This window comes from Ictalurus furcatus, chromosome 15 (genome assembly GCF_023375685.1).
Source record: "Ictalurus furcatus strain D&B chromosome 15, Billie_1.0, whole genome shotgun sequence".
Taxonomy (NCBI): Eukaryota; Metazoa; Chordata; class Actinopteri; order Siluriformes; family Ictaluridae; genus Ictalurus; species Ictalurus furcatus.
Genome location: NC_071269.1, coordinates 11,129,948 through 11,153,053, shown reverse-complemented (window position 1 = coordinate 11,153,053; position 23,106 = coordinate 11,129,948). Strand labels below are relative to the sequence as shown.

Below are 23,106 nucleotides of genomic sequence, written 5' to 3'. Positions count from 1 at the left end.
CTAGAGTAATGCTTAAATAATACTAGATATTATTTCTCTAACACCAGTCTTTATGTATTTGCCTCAGTTTCTTTCATGAATATAAAAATGAAGAAGAAAATCATCATGAAAACAGAATAAGCGGCACTCTATTACTGTATTGATGATAACTGTTTGCCATAATGTAATGTGCATATCAAAGCAAAAAGCATACATATATATGATTTGTAGGTGATACAAGCCTATATTATTAGTTCAAAAGCAATTTTGCCCATCATCTACTTCCTTCTTTTGTTGCATTAGGATTGAAGCTTTGAATGAAGGTTTAAAAGGACTTTCAGTGTCTATATAAATTCTGTGTTATGTCATGGATGGTCATAAAAGCATTTTGTTACACGTTGTACTACATATGGTTGTGTGTGTATGACAAATACAATTTGAATTTGAAGTAGCTGTTGTGTGACCAGAGCCCTATTACATATGAAAGTTATAACGAGGCTAAAAATAAAGGAAAGAAAATAAAAGTCAGTGAATGATCAAAACGAGTACCAAGCATAGACAGGTGCCATATGTGTGCTGCTCTCAGTGCAGAATGTTTTGTGCTGTTGTACCCAGTTCCTGATACAGCACCAGCTAATGTTGGCGGTGGGGGAGGCTCCAAGTCTGAATTGGTAATAACGTGGGAGGTGAGTCATCTGTCTGTATTACCAGTCCCTTTGCGTGAGCTAATGGTTTCACCTAATTGAATGGAATTGAACAGCAGTGTTTATTACCCCCAGCCAAAGCTAGACCTATTCTCCAGCTGGGCCCTAGGGTCCTATAATGCCATTTATTTTCAGCAGTGGCTTCTTATTACAAACAAGTTTCTTGTCATATTGTGCATTTTCCACAAGTGACAACAAGCTCTAGATTAGCATAAGTTGGGAACATGGTGTATGTGTTTTAATATGACTATAGTTTTGTATTTTTCCTCACAGCCTGTGCCTGAGGAGCTGCAGAATGGAGATGGTTTTGGTTATATCATTGCTTTGCGGCTGCTAGGTGAGCTAACGTGGACACATGTTGTGACGTCAGCACCAGGTCGCTATGTTTACCGCAACGAGAGCATTGCACCATTTTCTCCTTTCACTGTGAAAGTTGGTGCGTACAACGTGAAAGGCCAGGGACCCTTCAGCCCTGTCACCACAGTGTTCTCAGCAGAGGAAGGTGAGTGTACAAGCTGTACTCTTCACACCACACACAGGTACAGGTATTTTTAACTACCACCTCTCATTTTAACTGGGGGATGATACATGACTGTATCTCCTACAACCTTCACATTTTCAGATATTTCAAATTTAATGACAATAATGTTTTTTGTTAGTTTTTTTCAGATTTCAGAAAATATTTCCGATTTGAACACTGTACTAACATACAGCTATATCATCACAGCTTTAATTTTACCATAAATATTTTCATAATAATGGAATATATAGTATTCAATAGAAACTTTAAACTTGCACTTTAATTCTAACTCACTTTATACCCATTATTACAGAATTATTATTGAACATTTGAAGGCATGATTTGAATAATCTTCAGTCTGCCACCTACTCACACACAAAGGATGATGTGTGTGGCACAAAACATTAGCCTTTTTCCATGAACAAATATTGCATGGTGATGTGATAACCATGCTACGCTGACTAAGGTTGTTCTATGCTTTTTGGTTTAGATTGAGATCCAGAAAAATAAATTGTGTTGTACACATTTCAGAATTTTAGATAATCCACAGTGAGCGCATTTTGATGACTCAGCACATAGCAAAATCTCATCATCTATTTTATATGGTCTCATATAAAATATTACATTTTGCTCTACTGTGTTGTTATTGTTATTAGTGATTTACATGACCAGAATGGTTACTTGAGCATATAGTTGCACTTTTTTAAAATTTTATTGTGTAAATCTTCTAACAGTAATGCATATGTAAGCGTTAGGTGAATTCTGTGTTGACACTAAAACTGATCACGCAAGATAATTATGCGGAAGGAAGTTAGAAAGACACAGAGGTTTTAGTTTTTTAATAGGCAGTTAGATATTGTTTATGCAAGAAAGGGCTGACAGGGCGATAATGACCTGTCACCAAGCCCTGGCATTAATTTAATTTCTATACTGATGATGTTCTTTTGTGCCAATCAGTTTTCAAATTAAGCTAAGGGATAATCATTTACAGTCTTGGTGAAAAGGCTTTATATCAGTTTTACTGCAGATTGTCATTTGAGCATTGTGTTTTGCAGAAATTGTTGCCTGCACTACTGATTTCTTTTTTGTCTATTTTTTTTTTTAACATTCTACATTCTACAGTCCTCTCTGGTGTTCTCCTTTCTTACAGAGCCCAGCAGAATGCCAGGGGGCGTCTGGGCCCGAAGTATTTCTGACACCGAATTTGAAGTGAGCTGGCAGACACTCTCTGACTCTCCCGAAAGAGTTTTGGGTTATGAGGTATGTCTTTCCCAACCTTGTAAAAGAAAGTGACTCACCCACATGTTGAAATGCATCACTGGTATTCCCACATTGCACCTGGTCTCTCCATGAACATGACAACATTCCATTTGGAAATACAATTGAGGTTGCTTCTGTTTAGGGTTGGCTTTAAGTACAGCTTCATAGAAACAGTCAACCATACATTATTACATTACAAAATATTACATTATTTACTATAAATTCATATCACTGTAATAACATATACTGTTAAGGCTATAGGACTGTGCACTGACTGTAAATTTTCTACATTTTCATGACTTTTTCCAAGTCAAAATTTTTCACATCAATCTGTGTTCTGTACTCTACTGTGCAAACACAGGTCATGTACTGGGAAGATGACACTAAGCCAGAGACCATGGGGAAAGTGCGAGTGTCTGCAAATCAGTACACAGTGAACATCAGTGGCCTGAAGGGGTACACTCAATATTTCCTTACAGTGAGCTCCTTCAACACAGCAGGAACTGGGCCACGAACACCTACCATTAACATCACCACCAAAAAGTCTCGTGAGTAGAAAACAACACCACCAAGAGAATTAGCCTGAGTCTACATAGTGTATACAGTACCTCTAGAAAGTATTCACCCTCTAGTGATTATTTCACAAATCAAATTTAAGTGTATTAGAATGAGATTTGTTTTCTGCTCCTTTTGATGTGACTCTCTATGTAAATAAAATTAAAAAAAAAATTTTAGATGTCCTCAGAATTACTTTAAAAATGTTAAATCTAAAAGCTGCTTAATTGATAAGTATTCACCCCCTTTCTTTTAACAGTCTAAATTAGGACTAGTATTTGATTTTCTTGAGCACTCACACTAAATATGTCAAACAAGATACACTTGTGTTCATTTTAAATGTACCTGTTTGGGAGGTCACAGCTAAAACTGCAGATCAGATTAGTCCTGCTGTTATGAGGACCAAGTAACTGCCAGTGAACCTTAGAGATGATGCTGTTAGGATGAAAACGATTAGCAATGCTTTGAACCTTCTAGGAGTAAAATCCATTATAAGAAAGTGGAACAAAATACGACACAACCCAGACACTACCAAGATCAGACCATCCTTCTAAATTGAAAACACAGGCAAGAAGGGAAGTTGTCAGAGTGTTCAAGAGGCCAGCTACACAGCAAAATCCCCAGTGTTGATTTAACACCCAGAGTGTTAAATTTACACCCTACAGTGTTTATATAAGTCCACTGGACACAAATGAACACTCTGGGTGTTAATTCAACACTAGAGATTTTACTGTGTACGACACTGAATGAGTTATAGAGCGCACTGGCTGAAATAGGAGAACCTGTGCAGACCTCTACAATATTATCGGCGCTTCACAGATCTGGCCTCTATGAGAGAGTGTCATGTGACAAAATCTGGGAGCTTTTGGATAAGGTTTGTGAGTCCTTTTGTCTTAAAACATTATGTTTGGTAACCCCATTCCTACAATCAAGGACACTGGACGTAGCATCATGCTCTGGGGTTGGCAAGGCCTCAGGCCTGACAAAGCATCTCAAGGGAGGAAACTCAGGGAGAAAATTCAGATAGGTCTTTGTTTCATTCCTTGTTTTATGGCACTAGCAGAACATTTCCCCCCCAGCCTATTACCTAACAATAGCATTTTTAGATGTTCATGAGTGTGCTTATATGTAGCTATATCCATCTCTGTGGTTGTGTTCTAATTCCACACACACATTTGTACATCATCAAAAATAACTGTCGTTAGGTAATACAGTTAGAACAGTGTTATTATTTGCACCACATATATAGTAGTATTTTGGACTTTCTACATGAATGCTTAAGTAGTAAAGCTATATCAGTGAATGATTAGTGCTCTTTTTCCTTAGCACCAGGACAGCCACCAGTAAATGTGGAGTGGAATCTGATTGGCTCAAAGCTGACTGTTCACTGGGACCCTGTAGTTACCATGGAGATGGAGTCAGAGGTAACGGGATATAAGGTAAGGTATAAGATTATATGGAAAAATATATGTACAACAACAAAAGGAAAAAAAAGACCATTAAAAAAAAAGTTAAAAGAGCAAAATGTTTTTGTCCTGGATTATAGCAAAACTGAATGACAATCAAAAATAATGTATGTTATACTTGGTACAGTAATATCTTGGTCATGACCGTATTTAGAGTTACATGCACGTACTGAGAGGTTAATGCCAAAATTGCTCACATTGGTATTTAGACCTCAGACAGTGGACTTTAGAAATGTCATTTGCCAAAGACAAATACAAGTCTGGAGACCCTGGAAGCCCAGTTTTCTTGTGCAATATCAGCTTGAGCAAGGAACAGCATTAAGTCCAATGCTACTTTCTGATAGCTTGATGTAACCACAGTTTGTCATGCTTAAATACTTGTTTTGGGCTGCACATACACTTTCATTGCATAAATATTGGTGTAACTTTTGAACTTAAATCACTGACTTAAGTCGCCAATAATAACAGCTGTGATAAACAGTCATTCTGCAAAAGCCTCTCTCTCTCTCTCTCTCTCTCTCTCTCTCTCTTTCCCTGTCTCTCTCTCTCTGCTGTTATATGAAAAAATGCACACCTTTTGACCAATCAGATTTGAGCATTCAATCATGCTGTGGTATAAGCTCATATGATTGTGATATTAATACTATGAATCCAACTTATTATACATTTGACTTGATATGATTGCAATCAGAAAGCTTTTTTTGTTGTCCCATTCTCCAGGTTTCTTACACAAGGAACAGACATACTGAGATTAACACAGTGACCACTAACGTTACCTCTGTGGAGCTCATCCTCCCTGCCGACGATAATTACATCATTCAGATTTGTGCTCTGAGCGACAGCGGAGACGGCATGCCCACTGAGCCCATCAACATTCACAAACTGAGTAAGAAGCCTTGTTGTAATCTAGATAGAGTTGGATTTATTGTCAGTTTCACGCACTAGTTACTAAAACTCAAATAGGCCATTCAAGATAAAAGCTAGGCTCACCATATCCAAGAATAGAACCACCTAGTTTATACTAAAAGGAGAAAAATCTGAAAGTCACCAATTATTAAACTCTGTACATGCATTTTGTGCACCCACGGCACCAATTAACCAAATTTGAAAGCAGTCTTGGTTTACTTGGCCATTAGTGGCTTATTCCAGATACACATTAACTTAACAACATGTAGGAAAAGCAAGTTTTTGTTTATTTATTTATTTATTTATTTATTTAAATAAGCAGAGCCCTTTATCTAATATTTTGAGATACTTAAGTATTGAAGTAACAGGCCACTGCCAGAATAACATTCAGTTACATTTATCACCCATGTACAGTGCATCATAGCATGCAATATAAAGAATAAATATCATCAAAGAGAAATTAAACATAAATACCTCCAGTTAAAGTAGGCAGCATAAAATTAACCTCATAACGTTTGCAGGTTTATTATGTCCACCATGCAAAAAGAGCAGGTGCAAATTCTTGAAAATCCCTTCACAGGAATTGCACCCCTCAGCATTTAATGCGGCTCACTAAATGAGCATTCAGTGATTTGAGATTTGCAGTGTACACCTTGTATCCTCCGCTGGGCTAAGTAGTGTGATCTTTATTAACTATCTATAGCTCTTGCCATCCATCTCTGCCTGATCTCAACTCCCTCCTACATACTGAGGTACAAACAGACAAAACTAGAGGTGAGGGAGGCTTTTCACATTTTCAGTCCTCTTGGACTTCAAAATCCACTTCTTATAAACAAACAAACCTTTGGGCATTTTCAGAGTATTCGTAGTATAGCACAGAATAGTACGACTAGTGTTAATAGTCTTTTTTTTTAAATACAAATGCACTTAGAAACATGGTGCGTTTAGACAGAGCAATCAATTAAGAATTAATTTAACCATATTGATTTTACTGTGGTACGTTTCTTTATTTCAGTGGTAAACATACAATTAAACACATAGTGCCTATTATTATGGGGATGTGTGTAATTTGATCATCTTAAAAGTTGCTACACATCCAGCTCATAAACTTAATTAAAGTATGCTCATTAAATCTTGTGTGCACAACTCCTGGCCTAGATACTCCTATTTAAATTATTAGTTTGTTCTGGGACCGGAATGGATAGAAATTATATATATATATATATATATATATATATATATATATATATATATATATATATATATATATATAAAGCATTTCCCAGATTGCAGTCTTGCTTTTAGAACTGAAACTAATTAATTGTGTCATTTTAATAATTCCTAATATGCAGAAATCTTAGATACAATGGTAAATATACTATAGTTGCTAAGATTATGCAGGATTTATTTCATCATTAAAGGGAGATCTAATGTAGTGGAAATCATTATGGCATGAAGGGAAAAAAAATATTTTAGCCAAATCTTGACAGTATGATTTTTTAAATTTTTTTTTTTTTTTTGCCAGTGAGGAGCAGATGAAAAATACTCACACGGGCATGCTATAATAAGCCCTGCATTCATGTTTGGTTTTAGCACAGCTCAAACTGGAAAAAGTTGACATGCATGTCCTCATTGCATAAGGGCACTGGAATTTATTATTTCTTAGTGTATAACAATATAAATATAAATTAAACTGCTTGTCTCTGTTTATTTGAATGCCATGGCCATAAAATCACTACACTCTTGACAAATCAAGGTGCAGATGTTTCCTCCAAGGTATGTGGAGTCAGCCAACCACATTTTTGAATTGTTGATCATGCTGCATCACAGGGTAGTGTAATACACTTAGAGGAGCATGCCCACATCTCCACACACAAGCTCACAGACGCCTGCAGTTGGCTAGTGTCACTGTGATTGACAGGGAAGAGCAAGTATGCCAGTCCTCACACCCAGAGAGCACGGCCAATTTTGCTGTCTTGGCATCGTCAGGTTTTTTGAACTAGTGATATCTGAGCATTAAGGCTTTTCTATTGCACCACTGGGGACATTTATATCCTGTTGGACGTGGGAGTGGTCTCATACAGGATGACACTGCCCCTGTTCACAGGGATGAGGAATCACTTAATGGTTTGATGAGTATGAAAATAATGATAATTATCATATGCTATGGCCTTCCCTGTCACCAGATCTGAACTCAGTTGAACAGGTATGGAATTTTTTGGAGCAACATGTTAGTCAGCGGTCTACACCACCATCAATACACCAACTGAGGGATTATCTTTTGGAAGAATGGTGTTTGATCCATCTAATACAGTTCCAGAGACTTGTACAATCTATGCCATGGATCAATGAAGCTGTGGTGGCCTGTGATGGGCCTGTGATGGCCCAGCACTTTACTAAGGCACTTGAACAGAATATTTCAAGTCACAGTTTTAGTCCATGTTGACAGCAGATTTGCTCTAATAAAATTGGCTATACCTTATATAATTTCAAATGATTTTCACAAAATGTCACTTTGTAAAAACATGCACTTTGTGTAACCAATAAACATGTCAGAATGTAGTAGTCAATTACTGAATTATCTGTTTGTTGTCATTTGTTAAACATGTGATTGCATGTTAGGATAGTTGTACCAGGGAAACTTATTAACTGCAACAGAGAATACAGTTACAGTTGTTTTTATCAGGAGAAATCTGCTGTAAACATGCATGGATTTTGTGAGTTGAATCTCAATCTTCCAAACATGGTAGAGTCAGCTATAGACGTGTCCTGGCAACCAAATGGTAAATGGTCTATTGTATAGTGCCTTTTGACCTTAGCAGTTCTACAAAGCACTTTAAACTGTTTCTCATTAACCCATTCACACACACCAATGGTAGTAGAGCTGCCATCGGGAGCAACTTGGTTCAGTGTCTTGCACAAGGACACTTTGGCATGTGGAGTCATGTGGGCCTAGGATCAAACCGCCAACCCTACGATTAGTGGACAACCCGCTTTACCACCTGAGCCACAGCCACCCCAAAAAACAAAAATGTTATGAGGTTCGTTAGTCTGCAGAGTCATTGAAAGCATCCAATCATAGTGGAGGCCACTCTTTCTAGACCCCCAAAAATCCATGCCTGCAAGTACTGTTTTCTGCCTTCAGTACACTTATTTCACATGGATGCCATCTTGAAAATCAATATAAGGGTAAAGTGGGATAATCCCTGAAGTAAAGGTAAACAATTTTCAACAATATGAAAATGGGATGAGGAGGGATGTTGAACACCTCAATCATTTTCAGTGCTTTTGCTATATTCTTATAGCCACTAACTATTTTGTGAAGCTCAATTTTCAATGCTTTTGCTGCACATCACAGCTATATTCCTTGGTCTTCCACATTGTTATGAATGACTAAAAACTGTCAAATATCAATGGGAATATACGTCATAATATATTTTTCTCATATGAATTCATGGGGTGCCAATAACTGTTGCACACCTATATTTAACAAGGGTTTTTTTGGATAAACCTGTGTTTTGTTTGTGATTGTTTGATATCCATGAGAGCAGAGTATTTTTGTGAATGTCTTGAACAAAAGATCAAAAGGTTAAACAATAAAGACAAATTTTCGCAGCATTCTTTGCTCATATTAACCAAGGGTGCCAATATTAGTGGAGGGCACTGTTTATGGTCTGTTTTGCTAATGTCAGACTAGCAATACAGTAGATAAGATAAATATGTTATGTGAGTGGCTTGTCTACTGTTGCCTTGTTTTCACGCAAGAAAAGGCCAACATGAAGAATAGTGTCAAATAAACAAATTCACAGCTCCTCGCACTCTTTCATTGGCCACGCAGATTCTGTGAAAGACTTCTTTTAAAAGTCATACATGGTTTTGCTAAAGTTGTGAAGGTGATTTTACCATAGCAATCATAGCAAAACTGAGTATGACCTTAGAGAATGTGTGGTGAATAAAATTTTATTTATTTTACAGAACATAAAATAAATCCCTTGGCATGCACTGATAAACTTATCGAATTCTTTTATTTTATTTTATTTGTAAGTAAATGTAAACATTGTGTTGTGTTGCCTATTAACAACAAAGCAGCAGTAATATTCTCTGTGTCAGAGAATAAACTCCAGTGTTAATTTATAATGGTATTATCATTTATCCGCCCCATAGATCATGCAACAAACTGTGGTTGGTCGCTTTACGTGTCCATCAGAGTCTCTTCATATCCATGTGCATTACTATGAGGCTCTTAATTCCTGTGAAGCAAGTGGGCACCACAGATATGCAGTGAAGTGCACTATTATAACTGGACAAACAAATTATTGGTCACACTACATCGCTACTCATTTGAAAAAGTAGCTTGTTACTGGAAAAGCTACACTATTTTAAAGTAGCAGAGCTAGTGTCACGCTACTGAAAGTTTAGTTAAGTCAGTAATGTCACTACTTTTAATTACCTGCTCCCCAACAATGCATTTATATATGCTGTTATAAAAAATCTACTGTATGGTGATTATAGACCACAAAATATACTTCTGATGTGAATAAATTATATTTCTATTATTTCATATTCTCCTGCCAAAATAAAAAGGAAACAATCTGAATTTATAATAATTAAAATAGGATTTCTTTATGGAGCTTAAGGAATCTGAGGCTACAGTGGGCACAGGCAATACTGGGCAGTTGAAGATTGGAAAAAGACCCAGTAATGTTTTTCCAACTTTCCAGGATCACTGAGCCTGCTTCCACTGTAGCCTTACACTCCTGTTCATTCTCCTCTGGCCTCTCTCCCTCACTGGATGTTTTTGTTTTTCACACCATTATGTGTAAACTCTAGTGACTGTTGTGTACAAAAATCACAGGAAATCAGCAGTTTCTGAAAGATCTTAAACCAGTCCACCTGGTACTAACAACTGTGCCATGGTCAAAATCACTGAGATCATTTTTTTCCATTCTTGATGTCTGACGTGAACAACTAAAGCTTTTGACCTATATCTGCATGAATTTATGCCTTACACTGCTGCCACATGATTGGTTGATTGGATAATTGCTTGAATGAGCATGAATGTTCCTGTTAAAGTAGCTGGGAAGTGTACATTATACTTAAGACACCTTAAATAATCTAATTGTTGTCCTTATTTTCTTTGCTCTCAATCTCCAGAAATTCTATTCTGTGTCAAACATAAAATCACCTGAAATACCCTTGTTTTAAAAATAAATAAATAAATAATTTTAAAAAGCTTATAGCACTAAACTAGATCGATGGTTGCTGACCTGCCCAATGGACATGAAAAAATATATTCATTCATTCATCTTCAGTAACCACTTTATACTGTCAAGTCTGCACTGGATCTGGAGCCTTTCCTGGGAATTAAAAATTATATGCCTTTAAGAAACATTTATGGCGAATTATGGAGTTGTTCAGTATTTGCCAGGAAGAGGATGCATGAGCATGTACACCATCAGTATATTTGTCATAAAAAGGGGATGGCAAGAAAATATGGCAGTGAATCATCAGTGCTTTGGAGGTCTTTTGAATCTAGTGGTTACAGGACCACAGTGGCCTTGGTCATTGGTCAGTGTGTGGATTTGAGTTCTATCTGAAAATCAGATGAGGACATTCCACATGCACAAACCCAAGAAAGGAACTTGAAATGTTCTGCATGAAGGAGTCTTAAATCCATTTACAAATGTCCCAACGTTTAGATATTATGTGAAGAGGCTCATTGACGCTATTCCAACGGGAGGCTTAACCAATCATTTTTATACCAGTGTTTCACAAAAAACATTGCTTAAATCTGCTTAAAAACTTAAATCTGGAAAACATGTTATTGGACTGTATTTCCATACTAGTGCAAGTATAATTTACTGGTATTATGCTGGCTTATTGCTGTTTTGTTTGTGTGTGAGTCAGTTTTTATTGTTTAGTTTTTGTTGGTCAGAAATGAAATTAATTTTGAGGCTGTAGGTGGAGCAGTGTAAAAGGAGATGTGTAGGTTTATTACTATAATCAGACCCACTTTATATCAAAATTGTGTTTGTGTTATTATCAATTTTGAGTTTAGACTGATAATCTACTGACTGCTATCATTGTTAAATGATGGGTGAGAGTTTCTAGCCTGTACGCATAAATCATAATTACGTTTGGAACCTCTTATCCTGTTCTGTAGAACAAAATACTTTCATGAATTCCTTGTCAACTTATAAACATTTTAACATTAGTGATGAATCAGTGTTCATCATAATGCCGTGTTGCACACTGCATTGCTGTTATGACTTATAAATCACTTTTACTGTTCATTAAGAATCAATGAAAAATTGCCAAATTGTAAATTGGCAAAAATAATTAAGAAGTTTTTTGGGTTTTTTTTATTTTATTAAATATCCTTGTTTTTGGATGAGAAGTTGCAACAACATTTAAATTTTAAAAAGACCAAAAACAATAGGACAAGATAAGTGCTTTTTAATAAAGTACACCTGCTGAATAAAGATTAAAAAAAAAAATATCAAACACTTATTGATAAATTAATTCAAGGACTTAATTACTGTATTGTGTTGAGTTTTTTAAGTATTGCAACAAAATTGCAAAAAAAAATAATAATTATAAACAGTATACAGTATGAATAGAATATGCATGTGTATGAATTATGAAGACAGTCTTTTTTAAAAGTGCAAGCCATAATTTTAGTTGTGTGAGTGAAATAAATTGATTTGTTTGACAGATATATGTTGACGCTGTCTTTCACTGTGTTACAGGTATGAGTGTACGGGGTTCAAGAGGCTGGCAACTGACCGCCATCCCCCTGTCCTTGCTTTTTATCATCGCATTAACTGCCATGAGGCCAACTTTGTGAAAAGGACAAGTATTGCACTTGACTTATTGAGTTGAACATCTGTGCTCATTCCGTACAAATCATGAGAACAGTGTACTGAAAGATTTTTTTTAAACACCCAACCTTCCCATATTTCACCCGAGGCAGCACCATGTGCATTTGATAAAACCGACAAGGAAATTCAACGTTGCAGGATTTTGTGTGCATATTATGGTCTCAAGGCAAGTGTTTAAATAGACTGACCACATTTAGATCGTACTTTTTTGTACCGTACCCGGATGTCATGACTCATATGCACTACTTGCCAACTGGTCTCTGTGACCCTTGCGGAGAACAAAATGCCTTACTTCCATGTTACATGCCAAAGTAGTTCATGTCTTTTGTCATGTCCTTCACCATCTTGTTGCTAAGCTACTGTTTGTCCAAACATGCTTTTTATTCCTTTTGATATGAAAATGTAAAGTTAATCAGTGTTTTTATACAATATTGTTACATATCACTGGCGCTCCGCAGCTTCTGCGTACCCATTTTACAGAATATGATTTTTCACTGTGCCTTCTATACAATAGCTGCATATCTTTAATTTAACTTTACATCCTCAAGCCTTTACTCTTCAGTCTTTCATTATCTTTGAGGATGTAGGAGAGTGTCTTATGATGCCAATTTGTTTTGGGTTAGTGGAAGCAATGGCTATATGTCATGAACTAAGTTATTGGGTTTTGTTAACATACAAATATAGCACAGTGTAATATTTAGTTTCAGACTTACAATTTATTATTAGCTTATAATGTCTCATGTCTATAGATGCCACTGGAGTATTAATATAAGCTGATAATATGATGTTATTCTCCCAAGCTGCATTATATCATAGCAACAGATTTGTTCAGGCCTTTTAATGAGACGAATTTTCTTTGGGATGGCTAACAGCCTATAACTTTTTTTTTGTATTATTGAAGAAAGAGGGACTGAGAGTTGGACTGGTTTATACGTGCAAAAGTCAGATTATTGTACATTGTGTTGCAAAAGTATTTACCCCCTTAAACTAATTCACATTTGGTAGTGTTACAACCTGTACCTGAATGTAATTAATTTGCCATTCATGCCAGGGAGCAAAATTGGCTGAGCTCTCTGGGTGGGAGGGATGGATTTTCTGTCTCTGCCCTGTCAATCACAGCAACATTAGCCAAACAAGGACATCTGTGATTTCCTGTATGTGGAAAGGGGGTAGATAGTGCTGTCCTCTGAGTGTGTTATATTGACCTGTGACACAACAGTTCAAAAAGGGGAGGGTAGCTGTCATATGATAGGGAAAGGTTTGTGGATGGAAATCCAAATTAGGAGAAATCCCCCCCCCCCCCAAAAAAAAATTTAAACAGGGCAAATATCCATAAAAATATCAATCATGATTTGTTTATAAAAAATAAATATCCAAAACTTTGAACATCTCAGGGTACTTTGTTCAGAGAAGCAACCAAGTGGCCAGGAGTAACTGTCAGCATATTACCACCACCATGCTTCACTGTAGGCATCCCCACGAGGGTGATGAGCAGTCACCGAAATGCAGTCCTTTATGCTAAGACCAAAAAGTTACATTTTGGTCTCATTATACCACAGACATTGAACATGCCTTTTGGAAAATTTATAACAGGATTTCATGTGGCTTGCCACTAGGGGTATAACAATGCATTGTGACACGACACATCGCAATGCAACCCGGATACCATCCGGATGTGGGCCACTTCAAGCAGCGATGTGGCAGTGCTGGCCAGCTTTTGGCCCGGACAAAATGGATATGAGCCTGAAGTGGCCCACATGTAAAATAGCAAATATGGCCCAAATATCCCAAATAACAGGGAAACTGAATTTGTCAGGCAAAGATGCAGTGCTTACGGCAATGTGTAATCTGGATGTGACCCTAACGTGGTCTATGTGGTAAATAGTGAAAATGGCCCAAATATCATAAAAGAAATGCGGGCCACCTTTGTGCCACATTCAAAAATGTGGCACATGTGGCGTTGCTATGGCTTGCTTGTGGCCCAAATCTGGCAAACAGGAGAAGACCGCCCAAGTGCCATCATTCCTCATGGTATGTGGGCTGGATCTGGGCCACAGCAATTTTGAAATCTGGGAAAAATGTGACCATGTGCATTGTGGCAATGTTTGATTTATTTCGTTTTATATGGACAAATATGCACATAGTTTTTGCATTGTTCTTTTCAGTAAAAAAAATTTGTTCATTATAATTTTGTTCTAAATATACTGAGAATCAATTTGAATTAAATTGTGAAGCCTACATCATGAATCAAATTGAGTCATGACAAGGGTCTATCATTACAAACCTACTTGCCACTTTTCAATAAAGCCCAGCTTTGTGAAATGTCTGGACAATGGTTGTCTTGGGAACAACTTCTCCCATTTGAGCTGTGCATCTTTGCCACTTGTTTTGGTTGCTTCTCTTACTAATACCTTCTTTACACAGTCACTGACTTTTGGTGTATAGCCACTTGTCCCACTTGTGTCATGTTCTATCCATGTTTTGATAATGGATTTATTAGTGATCTGCGGGATGGTCAAAGTTTAGGATATTTTGGTTATATACTAGTAACCAAACCACTCTCTTTGTCCTGGTCTTGTTCAACTACTTGCACCAGACCTTATATATTGTTTGGATTTGACATTTAATAATTTCAGTTCCAGGTTGTAACACTACTATTTTACCTCCTTGGAGAGGTATATAACTGTCTGTGCCTGTGTACACAGTAACAGCTGCTACATTTGTGTTTTCAGGACCATAAGAGGAGGAGGCTTAAACCTGTAGATATAATAAAGGTTTTGGCTAGTTTAGATCCTGACTGCAATTTGTCTGGATCAATGGTTTAGACATTAGTCTAACATTTTTCTAGTAGAACAGCAAAGAGCAAATGACCTGGAAGCAAATTAATCTTGTGCTTTAATCTTCACATCAATATTTCTTGTGTTATGTAATGATAAATGCAGTGTCTGATCCATGCAGTAAATCAGGAGCCATTAAAACATCCTAAAATATCTCTGTGCAGCTCACCGGGGTTTTGACTGAACAGGCAATGGTGTATATTCTGGTTATGAGAGCAGCAAAAAGAAGATGGATGTGAATTGAACAATGCAGCAAGCTATAGTAGACAAGTCCAGACAGAGCTGATGAACGATATTTAGGGTTTTTCCCCCCCTCATTTCATCTCAACTGCAGACATTCCCAGTGTCCTCTTGATAAGATAGAAGGCTGATCACAGTAAGCCCATGGTCTTTAGCATTGGTCATGTAAAGTGCAGCACTTTGCAGCTGTCTTTGCATTGAGCACTGATTTTAAAGTCAAATGAAAATCAGCACAAAATGCAAGTGAACATTCCCTCTTCTTTGGCCTTCTTTGAGTAGAAGAATGTGTTATTCTTACAGACCTGTTGTACAGATGTAAATGCCACATTGCGATCTGTCAAAGCTGTCAGAAACCTTTGTCCTGGATTTGGACCACTGTGTAGTTTTGATTCAGCTTCTGATTATGGCTGTTCATATTATAGGTGCATGAAGTCAGTTATGGTTTAGGGATGATGTTTCCATCTCTTTCTCATTTTTAGCCAGGTATGTGTTGGAATTGTTTGTGTGAGAGAAAACATGAGTGTGTGTGTGTGCGTGTGTGTGTGTGCTGTGTTGTGTTGTGCACAATCAATAGCGTATACATCATAATAAATGTATTTCTTTTGTGTTATTAATGTACTGTTTTGTTCATTTCAGTTTTTAAAATTTGATGGCTATATCAGACTTTTTTTTGTTTTGTTTCATGGCCTCCATTTTAGTCTTTGTAATGGAAAAAAGAAGCAAAGAAGTTTAAGTGACGCAGAATATGGCAACCAAGACCATATTCATTAAAACATTCAGGAAAGAACGCAACAACTTGAAATATGCTTTTTTTGTTTGCTTTTTTAAAAAGATATTAGCATGTGTGCTTTCTTTTGTCTGCTGTAGACACATTTTGTCAAACGTGTAAACATTTGACCAACTCTTTTGATACGGCTGTATAACTGGAATGTCTTTAATCTCTGCGAGATGAAATGTTTGATCAGGACAATATTTTCATATTGAAAAGCAATTGCCACATCCTGTACAGTAGCCGTGCATGTTTCCAATTGTTTTATGTGTGTATGTAGCTTCTTCTTTTTTTAAACAACTGTAATAAAACTATTTGCTGGAGATTTACCTCCATAATACAAGTGATTTGTGTTAAATTACAAGTTGATTAGAATTTGTCATGGCTTGAGTTGGTTTGTTTGTTAATATGGATGTGCAATACATTTGTAGATACAGTTATCAAAACGACTGGATTTTCTGCTTTATGTACTTGTATTACAAAAGTGTTTGTAAACAAAAGATTAACTTTTTCTCAAACACAACATGTTTTGTCTAATTATGTCTCATCTAACAGAATATGACCTTCCATTGCCGCGAGATGAAAATTTACCCCATGTTTATATATATATATATATATATATATATATATATATATATATATATATATATATATATATATATATATATATATATATTGGCCTTGCAGCCTGCCTGTTGTAGCTTGTTTATATAATTATTACATTAAGATCACTTTGGGATTTCAGATTGAAAACACTGGTTTAAAACATCTCACACAGTATTCTTTAGGGGTGACTGAAAACTTGGATTCTGTGAACACTTGGCTAAAGTTATTTTAATAAAATTTTAATAATCTGTTTTGAATAAATTTAATTTATTAAAAAAAATTATTTTATTATTAGATCAAGTTAGAAAATCAAAACAGTGCAGAATCTGTCTCTCTTGGCATTACCAAGAGTTCTTTATATAGCCAGTGCTTTAAACACAATGTACCCCCATCTGACATTTTTTTAATCATATTGGAAAATATTGGAATTTGAATTTTGAATTGAACTCCAAATCTAATTTTCTTTTTTTTTTTTTTACTTTGCATATAAAGATATTGTATTGATTGATTGATGTTAGGTTGGTTAGCATGTTTGCCTTGCACCTCCAGGGTTGGGGGTTCGATTCCCGCCTCTTCCCTGTGTGCATAGAGTTTGCATATTCTCCCTGTGCTTTGGGGGTTTCCTCCAGGTACTCCAGTTTCTTCCCCCAGTCCCAAAACATGCGTTGTAGGCTGATTGTCATCTCTATATCGTCCATAGTGTGTGAATGTGTGTGCAGTTGTGACCTGCGCTGGGTTGGCACCCCGTCCAAGGTGTCCCCCATCTCATGCCCCAAGTTCCTTGGGATAGGCTTCAGGTTCCCCATGACCCTGTATATGATAAGCAGTACAGAAAATGGATGGATGGATGGATATTTATTATTTTTGCATGAAAGCTGTGGTTTTGTGTTTTAACTTTGTTTTTTTTTACTTATTAAAAAAAAGTGTTTCATGGGGTTTAAAAAAAAAAAAAGAGTAAAACATTAATTTAAAAAAAAAAAAAAAAAAAGGTTTACACAGTTGAATGCACAGTTCATATCAAACAACTGCTGCATTCAGCTCCATTTGTTCACATGACTCACTGCATCATTTCCTATCATCACTTTACTTTTTCTTAGGGACCTCCAAATCCTGATCATAATCACAACAGATGGGAAAAGAAACCATCTGTGTAAAGAAGCTGTGTGAAATAAATTTTTAAAAATAAAAGAAAAAAAGTGTTTGAGGGCCAATGCAGGAACACCTGAATTAAGTGCAGCTCTTCTGTGAATTCTCTGAGTTTGTCAAAACAGGAGGCTACTCTATGTGTCACCGGATGTGTTGCATTTTTGTTTAATCATTTTTATCTGATTGAGATGGAAGTGATTCATGATGCACTTTTTAAACTGTTCACATTTAAACTGCTGTGTCTCTGCTGAATGTGCTCTGCTCCATTTATGATGAAACATCTATAATGTACTTGTAAATTTCTGCGCAGTCCAGACAGGCGTGGGTGTCACAGAAAAAAAAACAACAACAAAAAACAGACAGTCTTCAGCTGTGATGCCAGCCAAAAGCATTCCTGGCCATTTGAGGCAATCTGCCGAAAGCACCACGCCTACATGTTATCCTAAGCTGGAATATTGGGGAAAAAATAATAAAGTCAGTTCCTTTTTTTATCCTATTAACTGAAAAAGAGGAAGATGGAGGAGGGAAAAAGACATTGCCTGGAGGGTCTGTTCAAGAGTGCCTTTAAATCAAACACAGCAGCCTCTCAAAGCAGCTGGCATTTAAGTAAAGCTTGTAGATCAATATCTTCTCTGAGTTTTTACAGCCTCTTGGCACATGTGAGGCAATTATTTAAAAGGAAAGAAGGATGTACAAGACAATTAGATGAAATTTGTCAGTTAAAACTGTCACCTAAGCCCCGAACTCTGTGACATGGAACTTGATTGGTTCTTTGTCTCATAAGTTCAACACGATCTCTTGTTCAGTACATTATTTGGCAGACACCCTTATAAAGATCGACTTACAATTATCTAATTTTTTTTATACATCTGAGAAGATGAGGGTTAAGGCCCTTCTCAAGGGCTCAGCAGGGGCAGCTTGGCATTGCTGTGATTTTAATTCACAACCTTATGATCAGAAGCCCAAATTTCCATTAAAGAACATGAAAGTCATGGATGTGCCACAAGTATAACCAATGTCAATACTATCCTGTGATTTTTGGTATGCTTTGTGCTTTTATCACACATTAATCAGAACAGTCCAGAAGTACAGAAGAAAAGAAATGAGAGAGAACATCACCAGAGGTTCAATTTGGTCATCCTCTAGCAACAACATTGCTTATCTTATTTAAAGGTCACAACAGACTTTTATCATTTATGAGTCAGCCGGTTCACTTAGTGTAGCCACTATTTAATCTGTTCTATGAAAATAGGTGGTAGCCTAGTTCTCATAGATCTACTGGTCTGTCCCATTGAGAGACGACCACCTGCCATGTGTAATAAAGGGAAGTGCAAAAAATTCTATGCCTGTTTTATGCTAGATTTTTTTTTTTTTTTAAAAGGTGGATGACTTGATTCATTAACTAGTGTGAACTATGAATATCATCTACCAACAAGGTGAAAATGAGCTGAGGTGTTAAGAAGAAATGGGTCTTTCTTTCTGTTCTCTCCATCCCCTCCTTTCCACTTGATTCTGTTATTTTCCTGTTTTTGTCCAATTATAGAAGATAGTCTGTGCTTTTACAGACATTTACTGTACCAGGTACCAATACTGCCGAATGAGTTGTTGAGTTTTCACCTTTTGTACGAGCACCAGGTTTTTACTTGTTTTGTTTTTTTTTAAACTTGTAATGCCTATTTACCAGTGGTCACCCTGATCACAAAGCTATTTATATAACAATATACAGTAGACTCTTATTAAGTAGGTTAAATTTAGAAACTCTGTAAGCATTGTATAGTAAACCAACAGTGTTTCCCAATCAGATGAGGCTCCAAGAAAAAATCTAATAACCCTTAACTCCTTAAATTCAAGGGTCCTTTATTTTAACATGTGATGTAAGCATATGGTATAAATGTGCCACCTCAAAAATAAATTCTAATAATACAATAACTACAGATACAAAACAAATCATCGTAATTAAATAATCAGTTGGTACAAATAAAATCTTTGAATACAAGTCATAAAAAAATATACCTTGCTTAATGAGCCATATGATCATTACCAGATGAGCAGAATCTTGTTTAGGTTAAAACATCAGCATTTAAGCATGTGATGTGCAATAATGTTTTAATTATGGTTCATTTGGTGTCAAATCTGTGATACAGTTAATACAGCTTGGCAACATTTACTTAAGTCACATTGAAGGTCTTTAGTAAGCAAGGGCATGTTATTTAGCAAATAATTTTGCTTTCCTAGCATCCTTCCATCGAATCTTCCATTGTTTTGATAAACTCCTGAAAGCTAAGAACAATTCACTTAAATGAGAATTCCACATTTTACAAATTACAGATTACAGGTACAGATGAAATTACAGATTTCATCATAATTCACTCACTGAGTGGGCAATTCCAGAGACATTTCATGGCTTTGATATTATAAAGTCTTAAACTCAAATGGCCCATCTGTTGGTCCATGCTCTTCCTTACTATTACAACTATACTTTTCCTATTTTATTCCATTATAGCAGCTGAGAACTGAATAATTCACAATAGTTACTAAAGCATTCACAATAGTTACTGATTAGTGTCATTTAATGTGAATAGCTGGATAATAAACTGAGACTTTAAGGGATTAACCATCCCTTGACACCATGACTGCTGTAATACTGTGTAAAGTCATTATTGTAAGACTGTAAGTCATTACTATAAGCACAATACATTCATATACTACTCAATTGAAAAATAACAAATTGTTAAGGTTAGAGCATTTCCTGCAACCATATTTATATCAATTCTTGGTTGTAAGAATAAGGCTTAGATTGAGCTCCTATTACAAAACCATGGAGATTTTGAGAACTACAACCAACAAATAATGGCACAGTCAGTCGGGAACCTTTTTTGGACTGGTACCAAATTGTTTAATTTATAGTGCAGTAGTGCCAAAAAAAGAGAAGACAATAATTGATAACAGGCATGTTCGCTAATGCCCATCCATGCATTCTAGAGCTAAATGCTCATCACTGTTTTCAGCTAAAAAAAAAAAAAACTTTAGACTGTCATTATCATTAAAGAGGTCTCTTTTATTACAAGTTACTCCACCCACTAGAACATGGCCCATCAGTATCACATGACTTCATGACTTCAGTGTGTCATCTATGTTGTTGATTAGCTAAGATCTGACGTATACCAGAGTTTCTCACTAGAATTCAGTAAAGTCACATCTGAATCTTGGAGAAAAGTAACACAAAGGTGAGTGTATATAAGTCCAATTTGGTTTTGTGTTGGGATTTGCTTTTTGCAACTTCAAATGAAACAAAATTTGAAGTTGGTGGTTTTGCATCTGATATTCTTGAATGATAGGTTCTACATGTTGCAACCTTTTTGTTATTGCAAATAACATAATCTTTTTAGGTGATGGCTACTATCTTTGGGAGCATGGCTACAGCAAAGTGCTTCTGTCATCAGAGAATGAGCAGTCTTTCAACTTTGTAATTGTCTAGTGCAAGTTGATTGGCTGTCTGACTGGTTAAACGTTGACATTGGAAATGAAGGTTGATGCTGATTTGCTGCAAAATTAATTGTTTGTTGGAAAGAACTGGATGAATAATGAATTCACTGCACACTTTTAAATGTATAATGTTTTTCTCTTTGTTTTTGAAAATGTATCAAGTCTTTTCAAGTGAAGTCATAAATCACTGATAACAAGTAAAAGTCGATTCACAAATCTACTTTGATTATGTTTGAGTTGAAATTTGTGACTTGAGTCTGAGTTGAGTTCAAGTCACATGACTTGAGTCCACACCACTGTGCCATACCAATAAACACACTACTCAAAAAACAGAGCATGAGCTCAGGTACGCCACGTTAGTCATTACCCCTCTAGCTCATCCACAACCACTTCCTTCCCAGTGCAGGCCCACACTAAACCAATCCTGCTCGCTACATTGGGGAAAAAGTACAGTGGATACATCTCAAAACTAATTGATGCCTCCTGTATTACACAATCCTACATCATTCAGCTCATGACCCAGAAATCAATTGAAGCCCTCCTCCTAAGAATGATTCTCTTAAAGGGGAATTCCACATTTTACAGATTAAAATGTCAGCAGAATTCACTCATTGTGTGGTCAATTCCAAAGGCATTTGCCTCAGATTACTGTCCTTAATAAACAGTGTCTTTTTAAACAATTTCAATGAAATAGCTAGTTATGAATCACATTTAATACTTGGAATCCTTCAAGCAATAAGCAATTTATATAGACCATATACACAGTAGTCAGACACTTAACAAAGACAAAGGGTTAATGAGCGGATCTAAATAATTGAAGTTAAGATAGTAACAATTTCTAGAATACTCATATAGATACAGCGAACTCCAGAACAATTGGTACTTTTAATTTAAAAAGTAAAAATTAGTATCTAATTATTTATATTTGTCATATCACAGCAAACCAGTGACTACGTTTCCCATCTTGCACTGCGGCCTACAAACATGGTTGCCATGGACCGCAATTCCCAAAACACTCACCTTCATTCTAATCACGCACACCTCCATCCAATTCACAGCACAATCACAACCACAGTTTAAAAGGATCTTCTATGCATTCACTCTTTGTGAAGTATACACACAGTTGCCTTCTGTCTCTATCGTTATCGAGCTTTGATATCATGTTTGTTTATTCTGGTTTTGACCTTGTTCTCGTTTATGACCTTGTTTCTTTGCCTTGCCTAGTTTGGACTGTTTGCTTGTTCGATTGACCCTTGCCTGCCTATGTACCTTGATTTCTGCCTGATCCTTTGGACTATTGTATTAAACTACCTAACCTGCACTTGCTTCCATCTCAGCCTCCATCACATGACAGAATACTTCGCCGATAACATGGAAGCAGCAGGAAAGCAAAGGAGACGTCATGCCAAGGTAATAAGGAACACCCTACCGAGACTCAACTCTATCAAGCTTCGGGTTGCCATAGATCCCCCAGAGCCATACAATGGAATTTTTGGCTACCCTGAGTATTTTTTTTTTGACTGGCAATTACATTGTTTGAGCCTGGCGCACCCCAAGCCTGACCGGAGGCAATGGTTGGGGTTCATACTCTCCTGGTTCGTTGGCCAAGCCCGCCAGTAGGGGGAGCGTCTGGCCCGTACAGAATCCAAGGGTCTTCATGATGTAACTCAGTTTCTGGTACTATTGATAAGGAGCTTGGGAGTCCAGAGAACACCCCCAACCTGGATGAGTTTTTGGGGAGGGCCAATCTC

The 23,106-nt window shown here is 36.6% G+C and overlaps 1 protein-coding gene across 2 annotated transcripts in view; it reads left to right on the top strand.

The window, feature by feature from the left end:
* The window catches only part of cntn3a.2 (contactin 3a, tandem duplicate 2), a 91,013-nt gene extending 76,092 nt beyond the window's left edge, over positions 1–14,921 (top strand). For both annotated transcript variants that reach the window (XM_053642999.1, XM_053643000.1), the window contains 7 exons: positions 595–665; positions 957–1,185; positions 2,354–2,463; positions 2,825–3,011; positions 4,345–4,457; positions 5,205–5,370; positions 12,140–14,921. In XM_053642999.1, the coding sequence (XP_053498974.1) occupies positions 595–665; positions 957–1,185; positions 2,354–2,463; positions 2,825–3,011; positions 4,345–4,457; positions 5,205–5,370; positions 12,140–12,237 (974 nt within the window). In that variant the 3' untranslated portion in view covers positions 12,238–14,921. The remainder of the gene's footprint in view (positions 1–594; positions 666–956; positions 1,186–2,353; positions 2,464–2,824; positions 3,012–4,344; positions 4,458–5,204; positions 5,371–12,139) is intronic.
* Positions 14,922–23,106: the final 8,185 nt, after the last annotated feature.